The sequence below is a fragment of the Phyllopteryx taeniolatus genome, chromosome 3 (genome assembly GCF_024500385.1).
Source record: "Phyllopteryx taeniolatus isolate TA_2022b chromosome 3, UOR_Ptae_1.2, whole genome shotgun sequence".
NCBI lineage: Eukaryota > Metazoa > Chordata > Actinopteri > Syngnathiformes > Syngnathidae > Phyllopteryx > Phyllopteryx taeniolatus.
Genome location: NC_084504.1, coordinates 30919780 through 30943476, shown reverse-complemented (window position 1 = coordinate 30943476; position 23697 = coordinate 30919780). Strand labels below are relative to the sequence as shown.

At 43.4% G+C, this 23697-nt stretch overlaps 1 protein-coding gene across 5 annotated transcripts in view; it reads left to right on the top strand.

The window, feature by feature from the left end:
* The window catches only part of LOC133475555 (tetratricopeptide repeat protein 28-like), a 177283-nt gene that overhangs the window by 39115 nt on the left and 114471 nt on the right, over nt 1-23697 (top strand). The window contains exon 1 of one of the 5 annotated variants that reach the window (XM_061768557.1): nt 13570-14280. The exons of the other annotated variants lie outside the window; for them this stretch is intronic. Within the exon in view, the coding sequence (XP_061624541.1) occupies nt 14254-14280 (27 nt within the window). The 5' untranslated portion in view covers nt 13570-14253. Of the gene's footprint in view, nt 1-13569; nt 14281-23697 lie in introns of those variants that run through there. 5 annotated transcript variants of the gene reach the window in all.

Genomic DNA, 23697 nt, shown 5'->3' with positions numbered 1-23697 from the left:
CCCACTGAAGGCTATATTTGTATCCGAGCGGGATGGCTAGCGGACGGGGGATGCTCCGTGCAAGGGTGTGGGTGGTGATGGATGAGGAACCAGCATGGGAAGGACGAGGCATGAAATGGAATGAGGATAAAGGACAGTCGCGGCCAGCGTGGGGAGGAGGAAGGTGACTGTGAGACAGAGATGGAGAGACTCACAAAGAGACTCACCCACTTGCAAAATTGCTGATGTTTGCTGCTCTCAGCTGCCCTCTGGCTTCAAACTTAAATCTGCATTTAGGCTGACAATATCAGAGAAGTTTATCTTGAATTATCCTTCTCCAGCTGACATGCGGAGGTCTTTCATTTTCATTATATGCAAGCCAGCTAGTACTAAAGTACAAAGATAATAATGCACGGGTATTTTATTTAGCAGTCAACGGCATCTTACTGAGAGGTGTTTCAAATAGGTTTGTTACCTTATTTAACTAATAAAATACCTTATTTAACTAATAAAACCAAATGTTACATAAAGCTGTCAGTATGTTGCAGGGCAGCCACTCGATGATGTTCTCCGTGCTTTCTGGCACGCGTCGCGTAAATACATCAGGTTGAAAATTGCGGCTGGATCTCATTTCTCGGTTCGAGCGCCTCGCTTCTCGATGCGTCCATCTGGAAATTGTTCTCACGTTGCAATATTAATGAACGTCTCAGTTGTGTTAAGTGCCTGTCCGGGCGCAACGATCGGGCACCGAGGCGAACTAAAACAGACGATCCACCCGTGTATCCTTTGCGGAAGTCTTTTAGCTCCACGACAGTGACATACAGAAATGGGCGTGTACCAGGTGGATCATAAACAGAGCAGGACTTCAAATTTAATAATGGCAATAATAATTACACATGGTTACTACCTCATAAAAGTCGGTAATATTCAGGATGCCATTTTGTCAAATGCATTTGGCCACATGAAGAAAATAAAGTTTTGATGGTTCGATACTGTTTAGGCATTCCACATAATTCATATCTAGAGTACAAGTAAAAAGTAAGTTGGATTGAAACTACTGTGACAGGTACAGTTTTCCCCAAAAGGGACTCGAGTATAACTGATAAAGTAAATGATCATGTTACATTTGAGGGCAGAAATGACCCAAAAACACACATGCTAACCTTAGCGCTACCCTGCTGCTGAGCCTTAGCTCCGGGCAGCGCACTATTCTGCTCCGCGGTCACCACTGTGCCGCAACGGTCGATTTTCTTGGTGCCCACAACCTCTCCCGAAACAAAATCAGTCCCCTGACCGTACGTGTCTCATCCAAGGGGTGCGTTGAACGCGATGTGGTTCCCAGTTTTCCGTGGGCCCAATTTTGAAGTGGGAAGCCAACTGCAGCAAACTGAGGCAGACACAGCTGAGTAGAGTCCACCCAGTATTGGTACAAAAGGCTTCTGCACTTGTAAGTAGATTGCTTGGATCTTTTTCTACATTTTGGTAAAAAAGCCCCTCAATGTCATCGTGACGGAGTATCTGGGGATTTCTATGCTATGCTGTTTTGTATCGAAGCTATATAGTCCTCAGTTCATTTGTTTTTTTTGACACATCTCTCAGCATTCCCAAATTATAATTTCTACTTGGTGTCAGCTGATACTAAAGAAGGCCTTGGCGTAGAGGCTATCTCACTCATCATTGTCACAGTACTGTAAATGCTTCCACAGCACACATGCAAGCCTGATAAAGAAACTACTGACCTTCCAAACGGTCATCTAGACTCGAAGTCCTGCTGTGGGTCTGCAAATTACTGCTGACTTGTGGGTAAATGAAGCTTTCATTCAGGCTGCGAGCTGTCATGATCGCTTTGAGAAGGATTGTATTCATGCGTGCACACATGCTCGCTTACAGTACCCCTTTTTTGGCACACGCGCGCACACACACACACACACACACTGGAGGCCGTGGCAGAAGGATCCATCAGTCATTGAGTCATGCTGATTGTAGCAGCTGAAAGGAAGTCTCACATGGACTTCCTCCATCGTCCATTAGTCATCGCGTCTCTCCTCATCTCTCCTCGGTCGAGTATCCGCCCATCTTTCTTCCTGTCCATCCCGGCGGTGCCCGAACTTCCTCGGGTCGTCTTCCTGTCTTCAGGAGTCCAGCAGCGAGACGGGCTGTTCCCGGGCAAGGCAGATGGCGAGGGCTAACCTGCGGACTGGAGACTTGAACTCGAGCAAGTCCACTGGCCAAACTGGTGATCGTGGTGGCAGACAGCAGCTCTGTAGGAAGTCTCCTAGCAGCCACTACTTAAACACCCCCACATCCCTCCCAAAAAAATTAAATAAAATAAAACACTTGATATTACTAATTAGGCATCTTCAGAAGTGAAGCCGTTGCTCTCAGATATGAAGCCGTGTACCCAGTGGTGATGTTTCTGTCCCAGTGCTCATGAAAAGTTTTGCGGTGGACTCTGACAGGAGGCTGAGCCAGAGTAGGATGAAGATGATGCAAGTGGAAAAGTCAAACCGCCAAAGACGGCGATCCTTGACAGCGAGGGAGCAAGCCGGCGGGGGCGGCGAGCCTGCGTGAGTGTGATGAGAAGCGACCGGAGCGTCCCGGTCCTTGGGAGTGGAGTCCAGCCCCTTCGCACTTGCTTCTTCTGCCGCATCAGCTAGGTGACGCGTACCAGCAGCCTGAGGACATCCCGTCAGTCACCCCTTAATGAAGGATCGCCGATCATAAAGGGAGCTTTACATAACCCTTGTTTCAAAGGAGGCAGGGAGCACAGATGTTCGACTCAGCCCTCTCCAAACACGAGCTGCATCGAAATGAAGTCATCCTGCCGACGATCCGTGAGAGCAAGGCCCCCGACGACTAATTTTGGTTCCTGCTGCTTTCCTGTAACCGAGCCGCCATGCATTTTCCAGCCCGTAAATCAGATGTTGAGTTGAAAGAGAGGCCTTTCTGTGTTCGAGGGCTCATTTAGGCGATTAACACCTGTTTTACCAAGGCAGATTTCATCCAAATCCCACTTTAACCCCTTTGATCTAAAGTCTGAGTGATTTAAGGAGTGGACTGGCCTAATCCCTTCACCACAGTGACCAGAAACTACCGTAACCTGATGGAGCAGCGGGCGCCGCGTTACAATGTGCACTGTTCTCATTACGCCAACTTTCGACTTTTGCTTTCGTGTGGTGAGAAAGGAAGGAGTCATTACCGAGTCTTTTTGTGCATCACTCCTCTTCCTTCACATCAAAAGGGTTAATTTACATTTGGTACGCTCGCACAGAGTTAGATCGGTAAGAGCAGTGAGCGCTGTCACTGGCATAATAAGCCTGAAGCATTAACGTATTATAGGCTGATCTCCACCTAGGAATGTTCTGTCGAAGCAAAATCTAAAGTGGCTGGCTCCATCTTAAATTTGTAGTATAACTATTGTCGTAACAAAAGGATCTAGACCACAGAAGCTTGACTGTAGTTAAATATCTGTGCAGTAATTATCTTCCCGAGACATCATCAGTCATACGTTTAGGCCTTTAATGTGCTTATTATGATTACCAAGCTGCGGCGTGTGTGACTTGAATGAGAATATGCAAGCGTGTGTGGGTGTTTAATGCTAACGCATAACTTGAGAGAAGGGAAAAAAACAAAAGCGCGGAGGGACAAATAAGACATAAGGAAAACTTTTGAGTGGATGAATATGTTGAAGATTGTGGAAAGAGGTCACTGAGGGGGAAACAAACTGCATGAGTTTGGTTTTGGGGTTTTCTAAATGAATGATTGTAAATGGCTGGATGTGACCACAGCAAGTTTTTGTGTGTTTTTAAGTGCGAGTGTTTTTCGATTTGTCTCCATTGAGGTGAATTGACACGAATGCATTCGAATACAATGTCGTGTTGCATCTCCGTATTTCGTGTGCAGACCAGGGAGGACCACACAGGATGTCGCGATCGTGCATTCGAGCTCGCTGCCGCCGCAGTCATCAAACCTCAGCGCCGATTTAACTGCCGGCCTGATTTAAACAATATGTCGGAGCTTTTTCATCCATGTCCAAGACCTCTGAATTATTAAACACATCATGAAAGCAACAGTCCATTTCTTTGCACAACGTCTCACAAATCTACTATTTAGTAACTCGAGGGGATAAGCGAGCTCTTCTTCATTAGTGTAATTGAATAGTTAGGGGATGGGACTAAAGAATAAAAAGAAAATAATCATGTCTTTATCACTCCTTGTCAGGAATCTTTAGATTAAACCTATATAAAAAGAAATGATTTTAGCTTGAAAGGAGTGCAGTGTACAGAAATGTGAAAAGGATGTGAAATCTTCTCTTTAAGCCGAATAATAAACCTTCTGGTATATCAGAAGGCAATAAATATGTTCACACAGACGTACATTAACAGTTTTTGAATACAGTGTGTTCCTTCAAACTTCAAATGTCCATTCATGAACTTACTCAACATTTTTCAAATGTTTAACAGCAGCACTATTCCCACACACAACTAGACACAGTTGTTAACTATTCCACCAAACATACTAAGTGGGCCACCTTCAAAATGTAGTTTTATACAACTCACTCACTAAAGTACTATATACTATGAACTATAACATGTAAACCCACGTACTGATTGGAGTACATCGCTCTCAGACATGCATCCATTCGTTCCACTGCGTATCCTGTTCAGAGTGAAGAAGAAGAACAGAATGGATTGCATTTGACTTCCGCGGTTCCACTGTGGTTCTTTTTTTCTTCTTCCCAATCATCATTTTTGTCCGTCATACTGAGGTGTGCAGGGTCAGCGGTTGTTCACACGGTTAACTAATAAAGTGCTCCTAGATTATGACAGCGGGGATTTGGAGGCGATAAATGGAAACCTTTGAAAATGGGCTTCAATATTTTCTTTCTTAAAAAAAAAAATCACTCAATTATCTTTTCCATCGTAGCACTGAAAAATATATTCTCTAAATGGGAGAATGTGTGCGAGTATTTAGTATAGTGTATATATCGTAGTATATAGTATCATTTTCAGTCATGAATGGCAGCATCTGTGTTGCCCTCACCACAAATATAAGCTGAGTCAAAAATATTTGTTTTGCATAAGACCTGGAGGATAAGTAGTATGATATGCACATGTTTTCAGTTGTTTTTGCAAATTGTCTACGTGCAAATTTTCATCCTCGCGAAGGGAATGCCTGACACGCGGACACAGTTTGGTGTTTCTGCATTGTCAAACAAATGAATTGATTTACTTGTGGCCCTGTGACACAATGTTGCTGTGAAATACATAACGACTTACACTATTCACTTTCTCCGCGACTGACTTTGAGCTGTTCATGATAATGTCATAAAGTGTCGCGAAGCCGCCAGCTGAAAGCAGTCCGATTCTTCCCGGTGTGAGTGCTCAATCAATTGTTTTGCCTTCAGTCTTGTCCACCATAAGTCTGCTCCCCAGATGAATCCCCTGTGTCCCCTTGCGGACACGACTCAGCAACAAATAAGATTTCAAATGCTTCGCAGGTCCCCTGTCATCAGCCGATGCTCGAGGCGTGTTGGGTGGTCGGTACATGTGACCTTCTCAAAGCAGGGCTCTCTAACATCTCACCCCATCCATCCCTATTAGAGGACATGGATCTGAGAGAGAGACCGCAGTGACACACACCCAGCTGGACGAAAGCACTGTGCAGCGAGATATCCTTACAGTGCACAGAGGTGTGTTTGTTCGTGTGTGTGGTTGTGTACTTATGTATGTACGTGTGCGTGCAGCACTGCAGATATAGGACCCTGTGACTCTGAGATATGCACAGGCTCATTAATTAGAGGCTCTCATTATTCCCCTTAGGCTCCAGATACTTAATCAGCACCAGGCTCTAACTAAGACTCTCTCTCTCTCACACACACACACACACACACACACATATCACCCTGTCCAAATTGTGACATGGCATCACTAAAATTAGAGTGCTGGAAAAGAGGTGAATGGATGTGGATGCAAGTTGTTTGTTTCACTGATGTATGACACAACAGAGAATTTTTGTGGGTGTCATTGCTGTTCAACACTTATTATTTTAATGTTGTAAAGCATTTCCAAAACGGATTCATCCATCTGCCACGTCTCACAGTAGAAGCAATATGTCAAACACTGGAAATACATTTTCATGCTGGAATTTATAATGCATACATTTTTAAGGGGCATGTCTGAGTGTATTTTCGTAATCTGTGTTCTGTGCACAATTAAAGTAAGCTACGTTTACGTACCCGCGTTCATGTGAGACATTTTTGCATTTGGTCACATTGTTGGTATGGTTTTTCCTTGAAATGTTGACTGCTGTAATTAAAAGGCTGCTCTTTATATATACAACCCCAATTCCAATGAAGTTGGGACGTTGTGTTAAACATAAATAAAAATATATACAATGATTTGCAAATCGTGTTCGACCTATATTTAATTGACTACACTACAAAGACAAGCTATTCAATGTTCAAACTGATAAACTTGATTGTTTTTAGTAAATAATCATGAACTTAGAATTTTATGGCTGCAACATGTTCCAAAAAAGCTGGGACAGGGTCATGTTTACCACTGTGTTACATCAACTTTTCTTTTAACAACATTCAATAAACGTTTGGGAACTCAGGACACTAATTGTTGAAGCTTGGTTGGTGGAATTCTTTCCCATTCTTGCTTGATGTACAGCTTCAGGTGTTCAACAGTCCGGGGTCTCCGTTGTCGTATTTTACGCTTCATAATGCGCTGTTGTAACACGTGCAGAATGTGGTTTGGCATTGTCTTGCTGAAATAAGCAGGGGTGTCCATGAAAAAGACGTTGCTTGGATGGCAGCATACGTTTCTCCAAAACCTTTATGTACCTTTCAGCATTATTCTAAGTGAATGATTATTTGCTAAAAACAATAAAGTTGATCAGTTTGAACATGAAATATCTTGTCTTTGTAGTGTAGTGTTCAATTAAATATAGGTTGAACATGATTTCCAAATCATTGTATTTTGATTTTATTTGTTTAACACAATGTCCCAACTTCATTGGAATTGGGGTTGTATAAAAAAAAATCAAAGAGGAAGAGTGTGTGTGTGTTTGGGGGGGTCACACAGTGCACAGCAACTTTTCAGTGTTGGAATGTAAGCATAAAAGTCAGTGTAAAAATTAATTACCCTCAAACAATCAGGAGGGCTTTTTGGAGTGCTTTTCATCTCATCTCAGAGATTTATGTATTAATAACATTTTTTTTCTCCCCTCAGCACCGTCTGAATGTTGCATGTTTTACATCTTGTTGGCTATTAGTATGCAAGCAGATGCAGACGTACGATACATGATGGCAAATGAGCTCCTGCATAAACATTTGAGGACTGGTGGGATGGTTTTTACAGCAACATTCAGGAGGAAAAGCTCACTGTCTATTTGCTGACTGTGTACTGATGCCTGTCATTGTGTTGATGGCCAATTAGGACTAATGAGTCCTTGAGGCAAGTTTTTATGGTCTTCCTCTTGATTGCAGCAGCAGCAGCCCTCTTTCAGTTTGACATGTTTATATAGATGCATTCACTTTATGTCAGCCACGTTCAAGAGCATGCATGACATTGGAGATGTTCAACTTGGTCAGATGTTCATTTTTGTCATACGTTCCCCAATGTATGTGCACTGCAAAGATAGCTGTTCATGATTCCTCAAATTCTTATTCAAGTCACCTCAATGTAATTGAGCGTTACTTATGAGGCACCAAATGAACAACAAATGTTTTCTCAAGACACTTTTCATACGGAGACGCACTCCTTGTGCATTAACGAGATATCGCGGGACCCCACGCGATCAAGTTCCGTGATGACTGAGGCGAGGACCAATTCCCTTTTAGCAAGGGGGCGACTCAGTGCGGGGCCATCTGCTTCGACCGGTTGCCTTGAGCTCGCGCTTCAGAGGCGAGGGGAAAGACACCAGACGGAGACGAAGGCTGGGATGAGAAAACAAGACACCTTCTGTTGGCAGAAGCAGTATTAGAGATAATAATCTAATAATGATATGTGATAGTAATTTAAGTCCGCTATGCCAATATTGCTACTCTGAATGCTAAAAATATGTACTGTAGCACAGTTGTTCTGCTCTGGAGGCATATGCATTGACAGGGCAGGAAGGGAAATCAATTAGTTGCATACATAAACAGCATATGAAGAAGGAAGCGTTGTGGGAGTAATACATGTATATTAATAGGGTATAAGAGAACATCTTTATTTATACTTGGCTTTACAGTTTAACAAATGTAATATAAATTTATTCATATATGTATATGTATTTTTCTTGTACAACCTCAATTCCAATGAAGTTGGGACGTTGTGTTAAACATAAATAAAAAGAGAATACAATGATTTGCAAATCATGTTCGACCTATATTTAATTGAATACATTACAAAGACAAGATATTTAATGTTCGAACTGATAAACTTTATTGTTTTTAGCAAATAATAATTAACTTGGAATTTTATGGCTGCAACACGTTCCAAAAAAGCTGGGACAGGGTCATGTTTACCACTGTGTTACATCACCTTTTCTTTTAACAACATCCAATAAACGTTTGGGAACTGACGACACTAATTGTTGAAGCTTTGTAGGTGGAATTCTTTCCCATTCTTGCTTGATGTACAACTTCAGCTGTTCAACAGTCCGGGGTCTCCGTTGTCGTATTTTACGCTTCATAATGCTCCACACATTTTCAATGGGAGACAGGTCTGGCCTGCAGGCAGGCCCGTCTAGTACCCGCACTCCTTTACTCCGAAGCCACGCTGGTGTAACACAGAATGTGGTTTGGCATTGTCTTGCTGAAATAAGCAGGGGCGTCCGTGAAAAAGACGTCGCTTGGATGGCAGCATATGTTTCTCCAAAACCTGTATGTAACTTTCACCTTTAATGGTGCCTTCACAGATGTGTAGGTTACCCATGCCATTGGCACTAACACAGCCCCATACCATCACAGATGCTGGCTTTTGAACTTCGCATCCATAACAGTCTGGATGGTTCTTTTCCTCTTTGGCCCGGAGGACAGGACGTCCACGATTTCCAAAAATGTGAAATGTGGACTCGTCGGACCACAGAACACTTTTCCACTTTGCATCAGTCCATCTTAGATGAGCTCGGGCCCAGAGAAGCCGGCGCCGTTTCTGGGTGTTGTTGATAAATGGCTTTTGCTTTGCATAGTAGAGTTTCAAGTTGCACTTACGGCTGTAGCGCCAAACTGTATTTACTGACATTGGTTTTCTGAAGTGTTCCTGAGCCCATGCGGTGATATCCTTTACACATTGATGTCGGTTTTTGATGCAGTGCCGCCTGAGGAATGCCGCTTCCATGCAGTCATTTCTCCAGATTCTCTGAACCTTTTGATGATATTATGGACCGTAGATGATAAATTCATGCAATTGTCCGTTGAGGAACATTGTCCTTAAACTGTTGGACTATTTTCTCACGCACTTGTTCACAAAGAGGTGAACCTCGCCCCAGCTTTGCTTGTGAATGACTGAGCAATTCAGGGAAGCTCCTTTTCTACCCAATCATGGCACCCACCTGTTCCCAATTAGCCTGTTCACCTGTGGGATGTTCCAAACAGGTGTTTGATGAGCATTCCTCAACTCTCTGTCTTTTTTGCCACCTGTCCCAGCTTTTTTGGAACGTGTTGCAGCCATAAAATTCCAAGTTCATGATTATTTTCTAAAAACAATAAAGTTTATCAGTTTGCAAATTAAATATCTTGTCTTTGTAGCGTATTCAATTACATTTAGGTTGAACGTGATTTGCAAATCATTGTATTCTGCTGTTATTTATGTTTAGCACAACGTCCGTCCCAACTTCATTGGAATTAGGGTTGTAGTTGTGTAATTATGGCAAAGCAATTTAATGCAAAGTGTGGTCTGGTAGTATATAGTATATATATATAGGGATCGTTTTATTGTGTGTGCAAAGAAAATCACTTTTGACTAGGGAGTACATATGAGCACTGTTCAGACAGCGATGTCATTTTTGAGTGTCTGTGCGTGTATGTGAGCGCCCAAAATTGTGCTCAAGTCATCACGTAGCCCGAGCGGAGTGCAAATGTTTCCGAGTCGACTGGACAGTAGAAACACGTAGACCGGTGCGACTCGTCTTAATGTCTCCAACCTCAATCGCAGAACATAGGGGAAAGCTTTTTGGAGGGTGTGCTTGGCAAGAACAAGAATAGGAAGCACAAAGGTTTTTGGTTTTTTTTTCGCAAACAGCTCCAAGCGGTGTATAGTGAAAGAGGAGTTTTTTGTTTCCCTCTGTAGCCCGGAGTCTGATTTCCTGTGTGGCTGTGATTGGAAAAGCAGAGGCACGCAGCAGAGCGAGCCACTTCTGGATGGAGATGCCAGATGACAGGCTCCACTCTGGGTGCTCACACAAGTGGCCTTTGATTGATCATCAAACATATGCCTTTTATGAAAGCCTCTCTACCTGTTTTACAACGTCTCTGCGTGCTTGAAAGAGAACATAAATGTTAACTTTGGGCGGCGGGGTGTGGATGGGGAGCAGCGCCAGCAGGCAGCAGTGGAAAGATCCGGTTGATTATTTATTGACCAAGTAGAGATTATATTTATAATGGAGCCGAACAAGTCGGAGATGGCGTTGCGTTCGTCGGTGCCCGCTTTCCTGCTCGGCTCGGGTGCCATCTGTAGGAGGTAGTGTCCAACTTTTGTTGGTGTTTAGCCATGCGGATTACTAAGTGTGGACACCCTGCGCACAGCAGGAGTTCACCCATGTGGCCATATGTCAGATCAGCCCATCCTCCGGCTGGTCTTTTGTTATCCGAGTGACCCCGACGTGCACCCTGTGCCCCTGTGACCCGTCATATTGACCACACTCCCAGCTCCGTAGACTCCATTACCTAAACCAATTTAAATCACAAGCTTTTTTGTTGAAACTCCCCACTCTACCATTCCGTATCGACCACTTCTTTCATTTGCCTTTCTGCTACATTGAGATAACACGTTATGAATGAACCTTAATCCTGTTACGGTATTAATTCTGTCACGTATGCGGCAATGGCGTTCATCTGCAGCGGTAAACACGGTTCCACATCGATAATTGCTTGGTTGTTGCTGTGTTTGGGGACTGTGCCAGTTACCGCATTGAGTTTTTTTTCTTCTGAGCAGAATATCATTATTTAGTTGAAATTATACAAAGTCTGCCATGTGCAAAGCAGTTGCAGATGTTTTGTCATTCTCGACAAGTCGTAACAGAATACAATTTTTTTGCAATCGTATATGCAGGAGGGCTGCAGGTAAAATATTATGCTGTGCACTGCTTATGACAGCTGCTCTAAGCAGGAAAAAAACAGGGACATAAACAGGGCTGTAGTTGTCTCAAGAATCCAAGGCCTCAGCATCCTTCATGAACACTGCGGTTTTTGTGGCAACACTTCAAGCTACTGTAAAAAAATAAAAATGAAATACAAGGACAGCGGCCTTTATGGACAGAGAAGTAAGTAGGCTGCAAGTCACAATCGTTGCTGAGCGTGTTGTTATTGTCATCCTCTTGTTACCGCAGTTAAAACGGAGTTCATCTTTCACGTGTCACGTGTTTTTTGGGCTTCTTCGTGGATCGGAAGCAGAAAATGGCATGTTCATTTATTTATTGTTTTTTTTTTTTAAAAAGAAAATACTTTGTTTTCAATATCTTATCAAATGTAAGCTTCAGCCATAGTTAAGTGCTTAATAAAACGTGAATGTCAAATGGCGTGTGCATACAAATGAGCACACAATATACTTCTCTGTAGATCTATGACTGTGTTACTATGCGGAATTGACAATAACATCGCTGACCTTCTCGACGTGCCGCTGCACGGTCAGACCCAGCAAGCTAACGGCGCTAACATCACACTTAGCAAAATCAGTAGTGAAGCTTAGGTCCTTATTTTCATCTTTCAGTGTCCGCAAGAGTGCGCCAATCACGTCGTATTTTGCTGGCAAACGGACGGTTCAGCCGAAAAATAGCGGCGACTCGGCGGTACGAACCCTGGCTGCGACTTTGTTTACTAGCTGACAAAAGCCAGCGTCCTCAACCACGGTAAAGAGTTTGTCGTCAAGCGCCATCATTTCCATCACGGAATCATATCGTTTTAGCTATTGGGTCATCTCTGGCAAACGTTTTGCACTTTTCAAATGCAGCGGCGATGGGAACAAGCCCCGGTTCATTCTCGGTGGCTGTAGCAGCGCAGGCGTCTTTGTTGGCTTTCAAAACACCCGAGTAGCATTGACGACATTTTCAGTGCCTGATAAGATTTGTTGTGTTGAAGCGCAATCATTTTTTTCCCTCCTCGCGGAGTGTGTGCAGAGGCTTTACTGCAAACGGCAAGCGCATTGTCTTCTTTTTTCATGGTTAACAATCCGATTATCGGATTTATCGATATGCCGTCATAATTCCTCAAATCGGCCCGACAATTATCTGTCCGATAATTGTTGTGCACCCCAACATAGACCACAATGTTGGATATTTTCTTCTTTAATAACTGTAAATGCTTTATTTAACGAGCACTTTAAAAAAATAACAATACAATCCCAAACGCGTGTTCTACCACTAAGTCAGATTGTTTATTAGCATATTGATAACCTATATCTAACTGGTAATAACTAATAACCTATATACTAACTAATTACAGCGTTAGGAAGAATATACTTACACTGAAGCCTGTCTCTAATTTACTGCTCGGCGCTTTGGAGGAGGATTTACAAGGACGTCTGTGATTGTTAGGGTGAGTCCTGTAAACAGTGTATGAACAATAGCACAATTGTTCAAAAGCCATATTAATCAGAATCATCTTTATTTACCAAGTATGTCCAAAAAAAAAAACACAAGGAATTTGTCTCGGGTAGTCGGAGCCGCTCTAGTACGACAACAGACAGTCAATTGACAGAGAACACTTTTGAGACATATAGACATTGAGAAAAACAGTTACTGAGCAATAAAGTGTTGCTAGTTATCTGGTAATGCCGGTACAATTTATTTATTTTTTTGACAATGGTGCAAAAAGATGCAGAGTCCTCTAGCACTTAGAGCAGTTTGAATGACTAATATAGCAATAGTCCAGTGCAATGACCATTGTGCAAAGACTTCAAGGAGTGTATGACAACTAGTGCAATAATCTGGGACAATGTCGATTGTGCAAATGTTGCAGATATATCGCCGGCATGGGAGAATATGTGAAAAGAGCCCATTATACTTTATAAAACCTGTGTATTTTATTGCGTTTAAAAAATATATATATACAGTAAAAAAAAAAAAAAAATCTTCATTAAAAATGGGAGAAAAACTATTTATTGGTGGCTTGGAACGCACGAACGGCATTTGACTTCATTTCGGTGGGTTAGTTTTGGGGAAGGTGGAGTTGAAAAACCGTCCATCGAGTTACTCTTCAGCCAAGCCAGCACCGTGCAGTCCTATTTTCAAACTGGCGACTTTATGTTGCACCCAAGGCACCGACCCTGCCTGCCTGGTGGAGTCGGCGGCGCTATGACCCTGCGGTCGCTGCCTCCTCAGTGAGTGAGGAGCGGGTGGAAGGAAGTCATCATCATCATCATCATCATCATCAGAAAGCTCCAGTCCACTTTTGTTGCTCTTGCACGATTGAGTTGAGCCTTCCAGCTCCTCACAAATTCCAGGGATTTTTTTGGGGGGTTGTTGCCCCCCCCCCCCCCGCGCCCCCTCCTCTCCCTTGAAAATAATCTCCCTCCTCCTCTTGTCTTGCTTGGACTCGTTTTTTGTGGAACTGTAAATCCGGGGGAAAAAAAGTGTGTCTTCGCCCCTGGAAAAAAAAAGAAAGAGGGATTTTAACAGTGTGATGTATATTTTTACATTTTGACACACGCTCCCGTCTTTCGCGTGTTTTCTTTGGATTCGGGAGGAGCATCGGGACGCAGTCCGACGGCGTATTGCACTTCCGAAGACGTTTTGAAAAAAGTTCAAACCGTCTTTTGTGGCCTGGCTCAGACGCGGAGGCATCGAACCTTGCGTACGTGCGGCCGAGCGAGGCGTCGCATCCGCGGCGTCGGATTTACGCGCGTGGCTCCGATTTCTTCAGCCAGCGGAGCAAGTGTGGATTTAAAGCGGGCGCGAGTGGATTCGAGCGCGCTGCCGACCTCCGTGAAAATTGCCGCAAAGTGAGCCTGGCACATGCCAGCATGTGAAGCGGCAGCAGCAGCATGACTTGCGCCCCGGGTTGCCCCCCATTGACATTCCATTCTCCTATAATATCTTAATGCTGGCCCATTTTGGTTTACAAATATGATGAAATGGCAGCCCCGGAAGAAGGTGAGTTTTTTTTTTTTTTTTTTTTTTTTTTTTTTTTGTCTTTCCCACAGATTGTTCCGCCAATTCTGGACATACAGTACAATACGTCACTCACAAGTTGCAAAAAGGGCACATCCTCTATAAACTGATCTCAAAAAGCTGAAGAGTGGGGGAACTTTAACCACGCCGTAGTTTTGCAATACTGTTCCAAGTCTAAAGGTTCATAACAGAACTTTCTTCTTTTTCTTACTTTTTGGAGGCAATTTAGCAGACAGTGGACAGCACAGTAGACCACAAAATACGCTGCACCTTTGAAAACAACTTTGCATTTTGAAGTGTTTGGAGACCCTTTTCATGGATCTCGGAGCCAAAGAGAACATGTTGGGCTTTCATGGAAATGGTGAAAAGTAAGACGAGCTGCCACTATTGAACGACTTGAAAAAGATAGCTGAATGCTCGTAAGGAAAAATGTTCTCTTGGTGCATTCTTTCCGAGCACACACTCCATGGCAACTATCTCAAATCATCTGGAATGTATAAAAATGTGAAGGCACTCAAATGGCTCTTGTAGATGTTTGCCAGAAGGGGGCGCTTGTCTGACAAGCAGTGGAGGAATGAGGTTTCAGTTTCACACAAAAAAGCTGATTTTTAGGAAAATACAATAACACAAAGAGAGAGAAAAAATATAAAATAGCGTAGGTGTATGCAGAAGCCGTAATGGATCTATTACTAAGCTGTGTTTACAAACTATCTGAACTTTCTCCCCATGATTCTTGTTTATATTCCATTTTTTTTTTTTTACTCACACAGCTGAGACATCTTGCAGCTGATGTTCTTTTGAGCACTCACGACTCGTGCCAGATGCACAGTATAACTTTTACAACTGTGATGGATTGTCGGTGATGATTGTTGACACAATGCGTTTCCGCTGAGGAGCCCACGCCACCCCCGATACTAATAACTAAGCTTGGTTGCTAGTCTCACATGAAGAGTCATTAATGCCGATGATCTCACCCCGAAAGATGAATTCAAAAGCAAGTTTTCTTTTGTGAAGAATGTACAATGATCATCAGAAAATGTGAGCGTACGCTAATGAACTTCACAGCTGTGCGGCGTATCTGCCAGAATCATCAATGGGACCCTCTTTCAGGACAAAAAAGACCTTCCCTCAATAAAGGAAGTGTCATGTAAGCAATGTGAGCTGCGCCTTTAAATATTACAACAGTAACTGTACCCTTCATATGCAGATTATGTTCTAAAAGTGTGTACTGAGAAAACACACCAAGGAACTAGTCAGGAAGGAAGATTGTTACAACAGTGTTTTTGTGAAATGGTGATTAATTAACCTGTTGGGGGTGTGAGGCGCATACTGTATCAATGACTCTCTGGCAGCAGATGTTGAAAATGACAAAGTCAAGTCATGTAAGAAACGGAAGCCTTTACATGACATTTGCTATTTTTGGGCAGGGGGGCATCAAATGAAATGAAGGGCTTAAACGGATTGAAGGTGTTTTATACACACTCGGGTTTAATACTCCTATTGTCACCAATTGTAAAAGGCACGTTTTCAATACAGGCAGTTAAGTGCACAGAAATGATCATAGAACGAGAACGTAACGGACAAACGAGCACAGCTGTGACTTGTCGGTAATTGCCGTCTTTTAAATATGAAGCATATTTTTCTCCAGTGTTGCAGAACACACAGGATGCCCTGAGGAACCTCAAGCTCTGTAATTTGTCAGCGAGCCTGTACATCATTTTTACAAGTGCCACACTGCGCTGCCTCCAAACGAAGAACAAAATGTCCCTTGACCGATAACAAAAATAGAAAACATCTGTTTAAATAAGTTTAGTCTGTCTATCACGCCACAAAGCCGTTTGTCTTGTCATGTCATCTTTGTGGTGCTAAATTAGACCTTCTGTATATCTACAGATACACACAAAGTGAGTCATACCAGTGCCGCTCAAGTGGCCCTGTTGTAAATCTCTTCAGTGTCATGTGGCTAAACTGGGCGAGCCATCCCCGGTCATCCCACGTTGTAAACAAAATAGCAGTCTTCCAAACTGCGAATCCTACGACACTCCCATAATGTGTAGATGTGGCGGTGTGTTGGCTTGGCAGTGGACAACATGCTTCTATTCCAAGGATATCCGTGAAATTGAAAATAGGATGCTGGAATAAACGATGGGGCTCCAGATTCTAAAGGAAGTCTCAACGCAATGCTTGCACACATTGTTTGGGATGGTAACATTCATTCTCCGGTTCACCTCGTGGATGGATCGGAAATTCTTGTGTTGGAGACATGAGATACAATTTGAACTAACATATTCTGGAAAGATAATTGGGGAATTTGTTTTTCAATTTCTGTCCTGCAATTTGGTCGATTAAGCACAGCAGATGAATCGATTTTGTATTGCGGGGTGAGGTTTGTGAACAAAGGCTGCAACATCTCATCGTCTCTGCTGTCAGCCCGGCATTAATCAATACTTTCTGCATCAAGACCTTTCTGATGTAAATACAGCAGGTGAAGGCTGACCCTTTAAGCAGCCTACACCTGAATATTTTGTGTGAGAGATGCTGAGCAATGCCAAATGACCCTCAAGTTTGTTGCTGCGGCCACTGCAGGCTGCTGTGGGTGCGTATGAAAGAAGGGAGAGAGGACGCTAACTCAACGAGGCAGGGAGCGATGGTGGCGGGGCTAAAAGAACCCTCAAATCAATGAGAGGTGCTGATAGCATCTCCCCAGGTCACATTTCGACCGGAAAAGTGTGGGAGATGCAAGTTAGAAACTCAACATATCTTGATTTGATCACACGAGGGAACGTGACACAGCTGCTCGTGTGGCTGATCTTTATGCTTGCCTATTAATTGTGTCTTACTGGGGGAACACTGGAGATACATTGCTTAGTAGTTGCCTGCAAATATTTTTTTGTGTGAACAGAACTCTGGTCAGTGTTATCTGGGGCATGTTCAAATTGTGTGTGTGTGTGTGTGTGTGTGTTAAAAGGAAATTGGTCTACAATTTTGTCGTTTCTGTTAAACCGGCGCCGTGAACCTGCAGGGCGCCTGTGGAAATTCAGCTCCTGTGGGTCGAAGTCGAAGAAGAAGAAGAGGTGGAAAGCGGGTTTTTCGGCAGAAAGAGAAGAGGAAAGCGCAGAGCCTAGAACTGAATGTGGGGACTTTGAATGTTGGGACTATGACAGAAAAATCTCAGGAGTTGGTTGACATGATGATTAGGAGAAAGGTTGATATATTGTGTGCCCAGGAGACCAGGTGGAAAGGCAGTAAGGCTAGAAGTTTAGGAGCAGGGTTGAAATTATTTTACCATGGTGTAGATGGGAAGAGAAATGGAGTCGGGGTTATTTTAAAAGAAGAGTTGGCTAGCTAAGAATGTCTTGGAGGTGAAAAGAGTATCAGATCGAGTGATGAGGCTGAAACTTGAAATTGAGGGTGTTACGTATGATGTGATTAGTGGCTATGCCCCACAGGTAGGATGTGACTTAGAGGTGAAAGAGAAATTCTGGAAGGAGCTAGACGAAGTAGTTCTGAGCATCCCAGACAGAGAGAGAGTCGTGATTGGTGCAGATTGTAATGGACATGTTGGTGAAGGAAATAGGGGTGTTGAAGAAGTCATGGGTAAGTACGGCATCCAGGAAAGGAACTTGGAGTGACAGATGGTGTTAGACTATGCAAAAAGGATGCAAATGGCTGTAGTGAACACTTTTTTCCAGAAGAGGCAGGGACATTGGGTGACCTACAAGAGCGGAGGTAGAAGCACGCAGGTGGATTACATCTTGTGCAGACGATGTAATCTGAAGGAGGTTACCGACTGTAAGGTAGTGGTAGGGGAGAGTGTGGCTAGACAGCATAGGATGGTGGTGTGTAAGATGACTCTGGTGGTGGGGAGAAATATTAGGAAGACAAAGGCAGAGCAGAGAACCATATGGTGGAAGCTGAGACAGGATGATTGTTGTGTAGCTTTTCGGGAAGAGGTGAGACAGAGGCTCTCTGTGGACGGGAGAAGCTTCCAGAAGACTGGACCGCTGAAGCCAAGGTGATCAGAGAGGCAGGCAGGAGACTACTTGGTGTATCTTCTGGCAGGAAGGGAGATAAGGAGACTTGGTGGTGGAACCTCACTGTACAGGAAATCATACAAGGAAAAAGGTTAGCTAAGAAGAAGTGGGACACTGAGAGGACCGAGGAGAGGCAAAAGGAATACATTGAGATGCGACACAGGGCAAAGGTAGAGGTGGCAAAGGCCAAACAAGAGGCATATGATGACATGTATGGCAGGTTGGGCACTAAAGAAGGAGAAAAGGATCTATACAGGTTGGCCAGACAGAGGGATAGAGATGGGAAGGATGTGCAGCAGGTTAGGGTGATTAAGGTTAGAGATAGAAATGTGTTGACTGGTCCCAGTAGTGTGCTAGATCGATGGAAAGAATATTTTGAGGAGTTGGTGAATGAGGAAAATGAGAGAGAAGGGAGAGTAGTAGAGGCAAGTGTGGTGGATCAGGAAGTTGCAATGATTAGTAAGGGGGAAGTTAGAAAGGCATTAAAGAGGATGAAAAATGGAAAGGCAGTTGGTCCTGATGACATTCCTGTGGAGATATGGAAGCATCTTGGAAAGGTGGCTTTGGAGTTTTTGACCAGCTTGTTCAATAGAATTCACCAGAGCTGGAGGTGGCGGAAATGAAGATGTTGAAGTTCGCTCTCGGAGTGACCAGGTTGGATAAAATTAGAATTGAGCTCATCAGAGGGACGGCCAAGGTTCGATGTTTTGGAGACAAGGTCAGAGAGAGCAGACTTCGGTGGTTTGGACACGTGCAGAGGAGAAATATTGAGTATATTGGGAGAAGAATGATGAGGATGGAGCTGCCAGGCAAGAGAGCGAGAGGAAGACCAAAGAAAAGGATGGCGCGCTGTGGCGACCCCTAAAGGGACAAGCCGAAAGGAAAAGAAGAAGTTAAACAATGTTAATGGTCTGTATAGATTTACATGCATTGATGGTGATATAAGTCCTCCTCACGTCTGTGACAGCATGCCATGCTCATGTTTCCAAGGTCAGACGCTCTGCAAGCTCACAAACTTACTCATGAATTATTTACGAGCTCTGTGGCCAGTGAAAAAAGATGGTCTTTCCCTGTAGTGCTTCACAGGTCTCTGTTATGTTCCCACTGCCACTGGCACCAAATCAGTTTGGGAATACATACTACAGTTGAGGAAAAACATCGAGAGATGATGGAGGAGAGTAGTAAGTGGGTAAGCTTGTCAGCAAAAGTCATTTAGAGACAAAGATGCTCTCGCTATCAAGATGATACATTGCTTTTTGGTATGCAATATATCCCTTTTTTGTCCCCTCAGACGGATATGGTTCCTCACCCACCTACCTGGTTTGTAGGCGTGTTTACGAAAACAATGAAACTGGAAGAGAATTGGATTCTATTGCTTTTATGTTTATGTTCCCCAAAGCACAAATTATTGGGTTCCAAAGTAATCCGGTGTATGCAAAACAAACTTCCATATTTGGCAAAACAGCTCGAATCGCTTCCTCCCGTACTCGGGTGAATGGCGAAGGGAACTGTGACAAAGCACCCGTAGGAAGTTTAAACGTCGAAAATGTCGTTTTTTTTTTAAAAAGATGTCACCACAGGGCCTCCGAAGATGACAATATCCGATGTTTAGGCTTCATTCGTGTCGTATTTGTATAAATACATGTTATACATGTATTAAACTTTTGCCCTTAAGACACAAAGTATAAAGAATTTAAAATTTGTTATTTTTTTTTGCAAGCTGGGGTTCAAACATCATCAACCCGTTACGTTGCTAGTTATTGTGACATACGCAGGAAGCCTGCTAACTTATTTTTTGGGGTTTGGTCACATGACCTTCCGCATTTTGCGGATTGAACCTTTTCTAGAACCGCCAAATGTACATGTTCCCAAGCTGTAAAAGTTAAATGTCAAGGTTCCCAGAGCAGTGCCTTTCAGGCAAATACTCTACTCCAATGATCCAACTTTGTACCATTAAAGGTTAGGTGATGTAGTTTTCCTATTGCATTCTGGAATGCAGCAATGGAAGCAGTGCAGGGAAAAAGGACACAGAAGGAGCTCCTGAGAGTGTAGCGCCAACAGGGACAGAGTACAAAATACATTTCCCTGATTTCAGGGTCAGAATGTTCTGAAGAAATGTGGCCTGTGAAAAATAGGTCGAATTTATGCTAATATATACTTTCGTTTCTGTGTCGGTCATCACCTGTTCGCGCAGTAACTTTAGGACTGAGACTGAGAGAAATCTGAGAAGAACGGAACAGGAGGCTTGATGCAAGGATTGAAGATGAAGAGATTTAAATGCAGCAAAGTTGCAGACATGCAATTGCAGAATTGACAGAACAGTGGGTCAGGTTCGAGGGTATGGAAAAGATGGCGCACAAGATATTGATTGGGAGTTTAAGAGTGAGACGCACGAAAGTAATGCAACAGGCATAATTTATGATTGGGATTGATAGCACCTGTTTTTTTTTTTTTTTTTTATAGTGCAGAGTATTTATGGCTCAACATGTCAAGAGGAATAGGATGTGGGCACATGGCCCTGGCCTCCCGGGGTGTAAAAATGTAGTGGTGCGAAGTGGGGATCGGGCCAGGTAAGCAGGAGGCAACTGCGACGCCGCAATCCATCTCAAATGTTTGTGCCCGACCGGTGGTGCTGTTCATCCTGAGTCCGTTTCTCCCGTTGGGAAAACTGGACAGTGATGGAAGACGGCGAGAAGAGCTGCCTTGAATGCAGGCCAATGCACATTAGTTTGCAGTACACACAAAATGCAGGTTTTTGCCAGGTTAGGTACTCTTGAGAGGCCGGTGTCAAAATACACCAGCAGAAACAATAGATGCAATTGTGACTGGGCCATCCTGCTCTCATTAATCCTCATTCTTTGGAACCGCATCTCGCACAATGTGTGTAGAGATGGTTTTTTGGATCGCGTGTAGTAAATGTGAAAATTGATTTTAGATGTGGAACCGTCTATTTCCATGCGCTCCTCCAAGCCTGAGCGCACCCATTTCAGATTTACCACAGTGTTCTTTTACCCTCCAGTGCCTCTGTGAGAGGAAACGCTGCTATGTTTGAGTTTATCGAGGTCATTGTTCCACGGGTGTGGTCAGCTGCTCAGAAGGTGCCTGCCTCTGAGAGTCTCCATGGGGAATAAAAAAAAAAAAGAGAGACCTGACTTGATGGGCCACATCAATAGGAAAACATTTCCTTGGTCTCTGAGGTGGAACTGAGTTCTACTTGATTCCTTTCACTGGTTAAGCTCCTGTGGTGTGAACTCAGCCTTGCATGTACTGTCGAGAGCCAGAGTTTCATGCACAACTTGGCTTGAGTTTTATTTGAAAAAGCACTGTCAATGGCACTTGAGACATATCCCTTCATCGTACTTCTTGAAAACACACATACTTTTCGCTGTTTCACAGCATTATCGGTGTAGAGCTGCCAAAACCTCAGTCCTACATTCTTTTATAAGTCCAAATGGAGTTGGTCCAGTTGGCGGGGTGCAGCATCGGCGCCGTCTTCAGGCCTTGCACCGTCTCCAAGTGATGTTGTGTTGGATGTTGTGACAGACAGCTAGAATGCTCTTAGAGAGTCTATGATCCAGTTTGGATTGAGACGTGAAAAGCACTGCTAACACCACCGTGCTACCAACTGACGCCCACTAATTCCATCACTTCTTTTGTCACAGAAAGGATTCTTAAGCCCTTTTTTGAAGGCTTCATTTTGTACACGTATGACCCTGGCAAAGCTACGTATAGCCACGCATAGCCGTGAGACATTACATTGCTTGCATTTGCAAGCTGGCACCTGTGTGGTCAACATCTAGTGCTTGATTAGATTAAAAATATTTCTTGAAGATGAAGAAGCAAAGATTCAGTTTGGCCTGCTAGAGTATATTACACACAGTGCAAGACAAAAGCAAAGCTCACTTTGAGTCTTGAGCTCCCTTTCAGAGAGTTTTGAAAGAACATTTTTTTGCAGTCAGACAGTGGAAGAGACACACGCTCTGGCCTCACGCAGCATGTCTTCAAGGGTCATAGAAACAACCCAGCCTGGAGCAAATTGTTTTAGTTCGCTGTACCCGCCCTGACTGATCTGGAGCTGCTTTGCCTTAGTTTTCATGCCAGAGTGGCTAGGTTTTTCTTTTTTCAACTACTTGCTATAAAATCCTGCAGGAAAAAAAAAATGGCTCAGAGTAGTCTTCTCTCTCTGTGTTGCTCAGTTCTTTCTTTCTTTAGCGGTTGCTCATTCAAGTTTGCGTTTTCTACTTTTGAGGCATGTAGTTAATATGGGACCAGTGTTTATGGCTGTGAAGATATATGGGCCAAGGGCCCTTCCATATTCTCAGTGGGTTTGTCTCCTCCGGAAGATTCCTGATTCCACTTCTCCTAACAAGGCAGGCAGACAGACTGTGATTGACAAGCAGGCTGAGATAGTTTAACTAATGAGGACTGAAGAACATACCAAACTGTGCTCCTCCCCCATGCTTCACTATTTCATGCCTCATAGATTTAATATATTTAACCACAGGTTTAGTTGCAGCCTCATAAAACCATAGGAATCATCAATGGAATCAATGCAGGCTGGACTTTGCATTGGGTGTAAGGTTAACTACGTTAACTTGGTGGCTTTGGCCGCATAGTGGAAACATGGGAAATGTGTTAAAACTCAAAACTAAGTTGACGCTGAACATAGTGGCACACTCCAGTGTTTGCTGGAGGTGCTATCTTCTTCTTGTCTTTGAAAAGTAAAAACCTTTGATGCCATTTCGACCTCAAAAAGCACTAGCACTGAACTACTTAACATACCTGTTAGACAACCGTAGTTTATCACATATTTGACGACAGATATTATTTTTCAGTCCGAAGGTGTGCCAGTAGTAGTAGTAGTGGGAAACTGTTACGCCATCGGACCGTTCCACCGGAAATGCCGTGCATATGCTCCATTATTGTTCCTACTAGGGCTGTAACTATCAAATCTTTTTCACTGTCGAATCTTTTTAAAATCGACTCACCTATTGATTATTGAACGAATAATAATCGCTTCCCCCGCCCACTTTTTTTTTTTTTTTAACCACTAGCATGGTTTTTGTACTTATTTATGGGGGACGGACTCCAATCCTTAAACTGCTTATGTTGGTATGGTAAATATGAAATGCTAAATGGCAGTCATGATTAGCATTAGCATGCTAGCATTTACCGTTTCAGGTCAAAAAACACAAATTACCATTCAGCTCACTCATACTTATCGTGTACATTACACATCTAACAGTGTCTTAAAAATCACAATCGTTCCTTAGTTGTTTTAGGCAAAGTTTATCATTGGCCCCACACTGCGTCCATCTACAATAAATTTGTGTCGCAAATATGGTTGTGGGCAGAACTCTTTTTT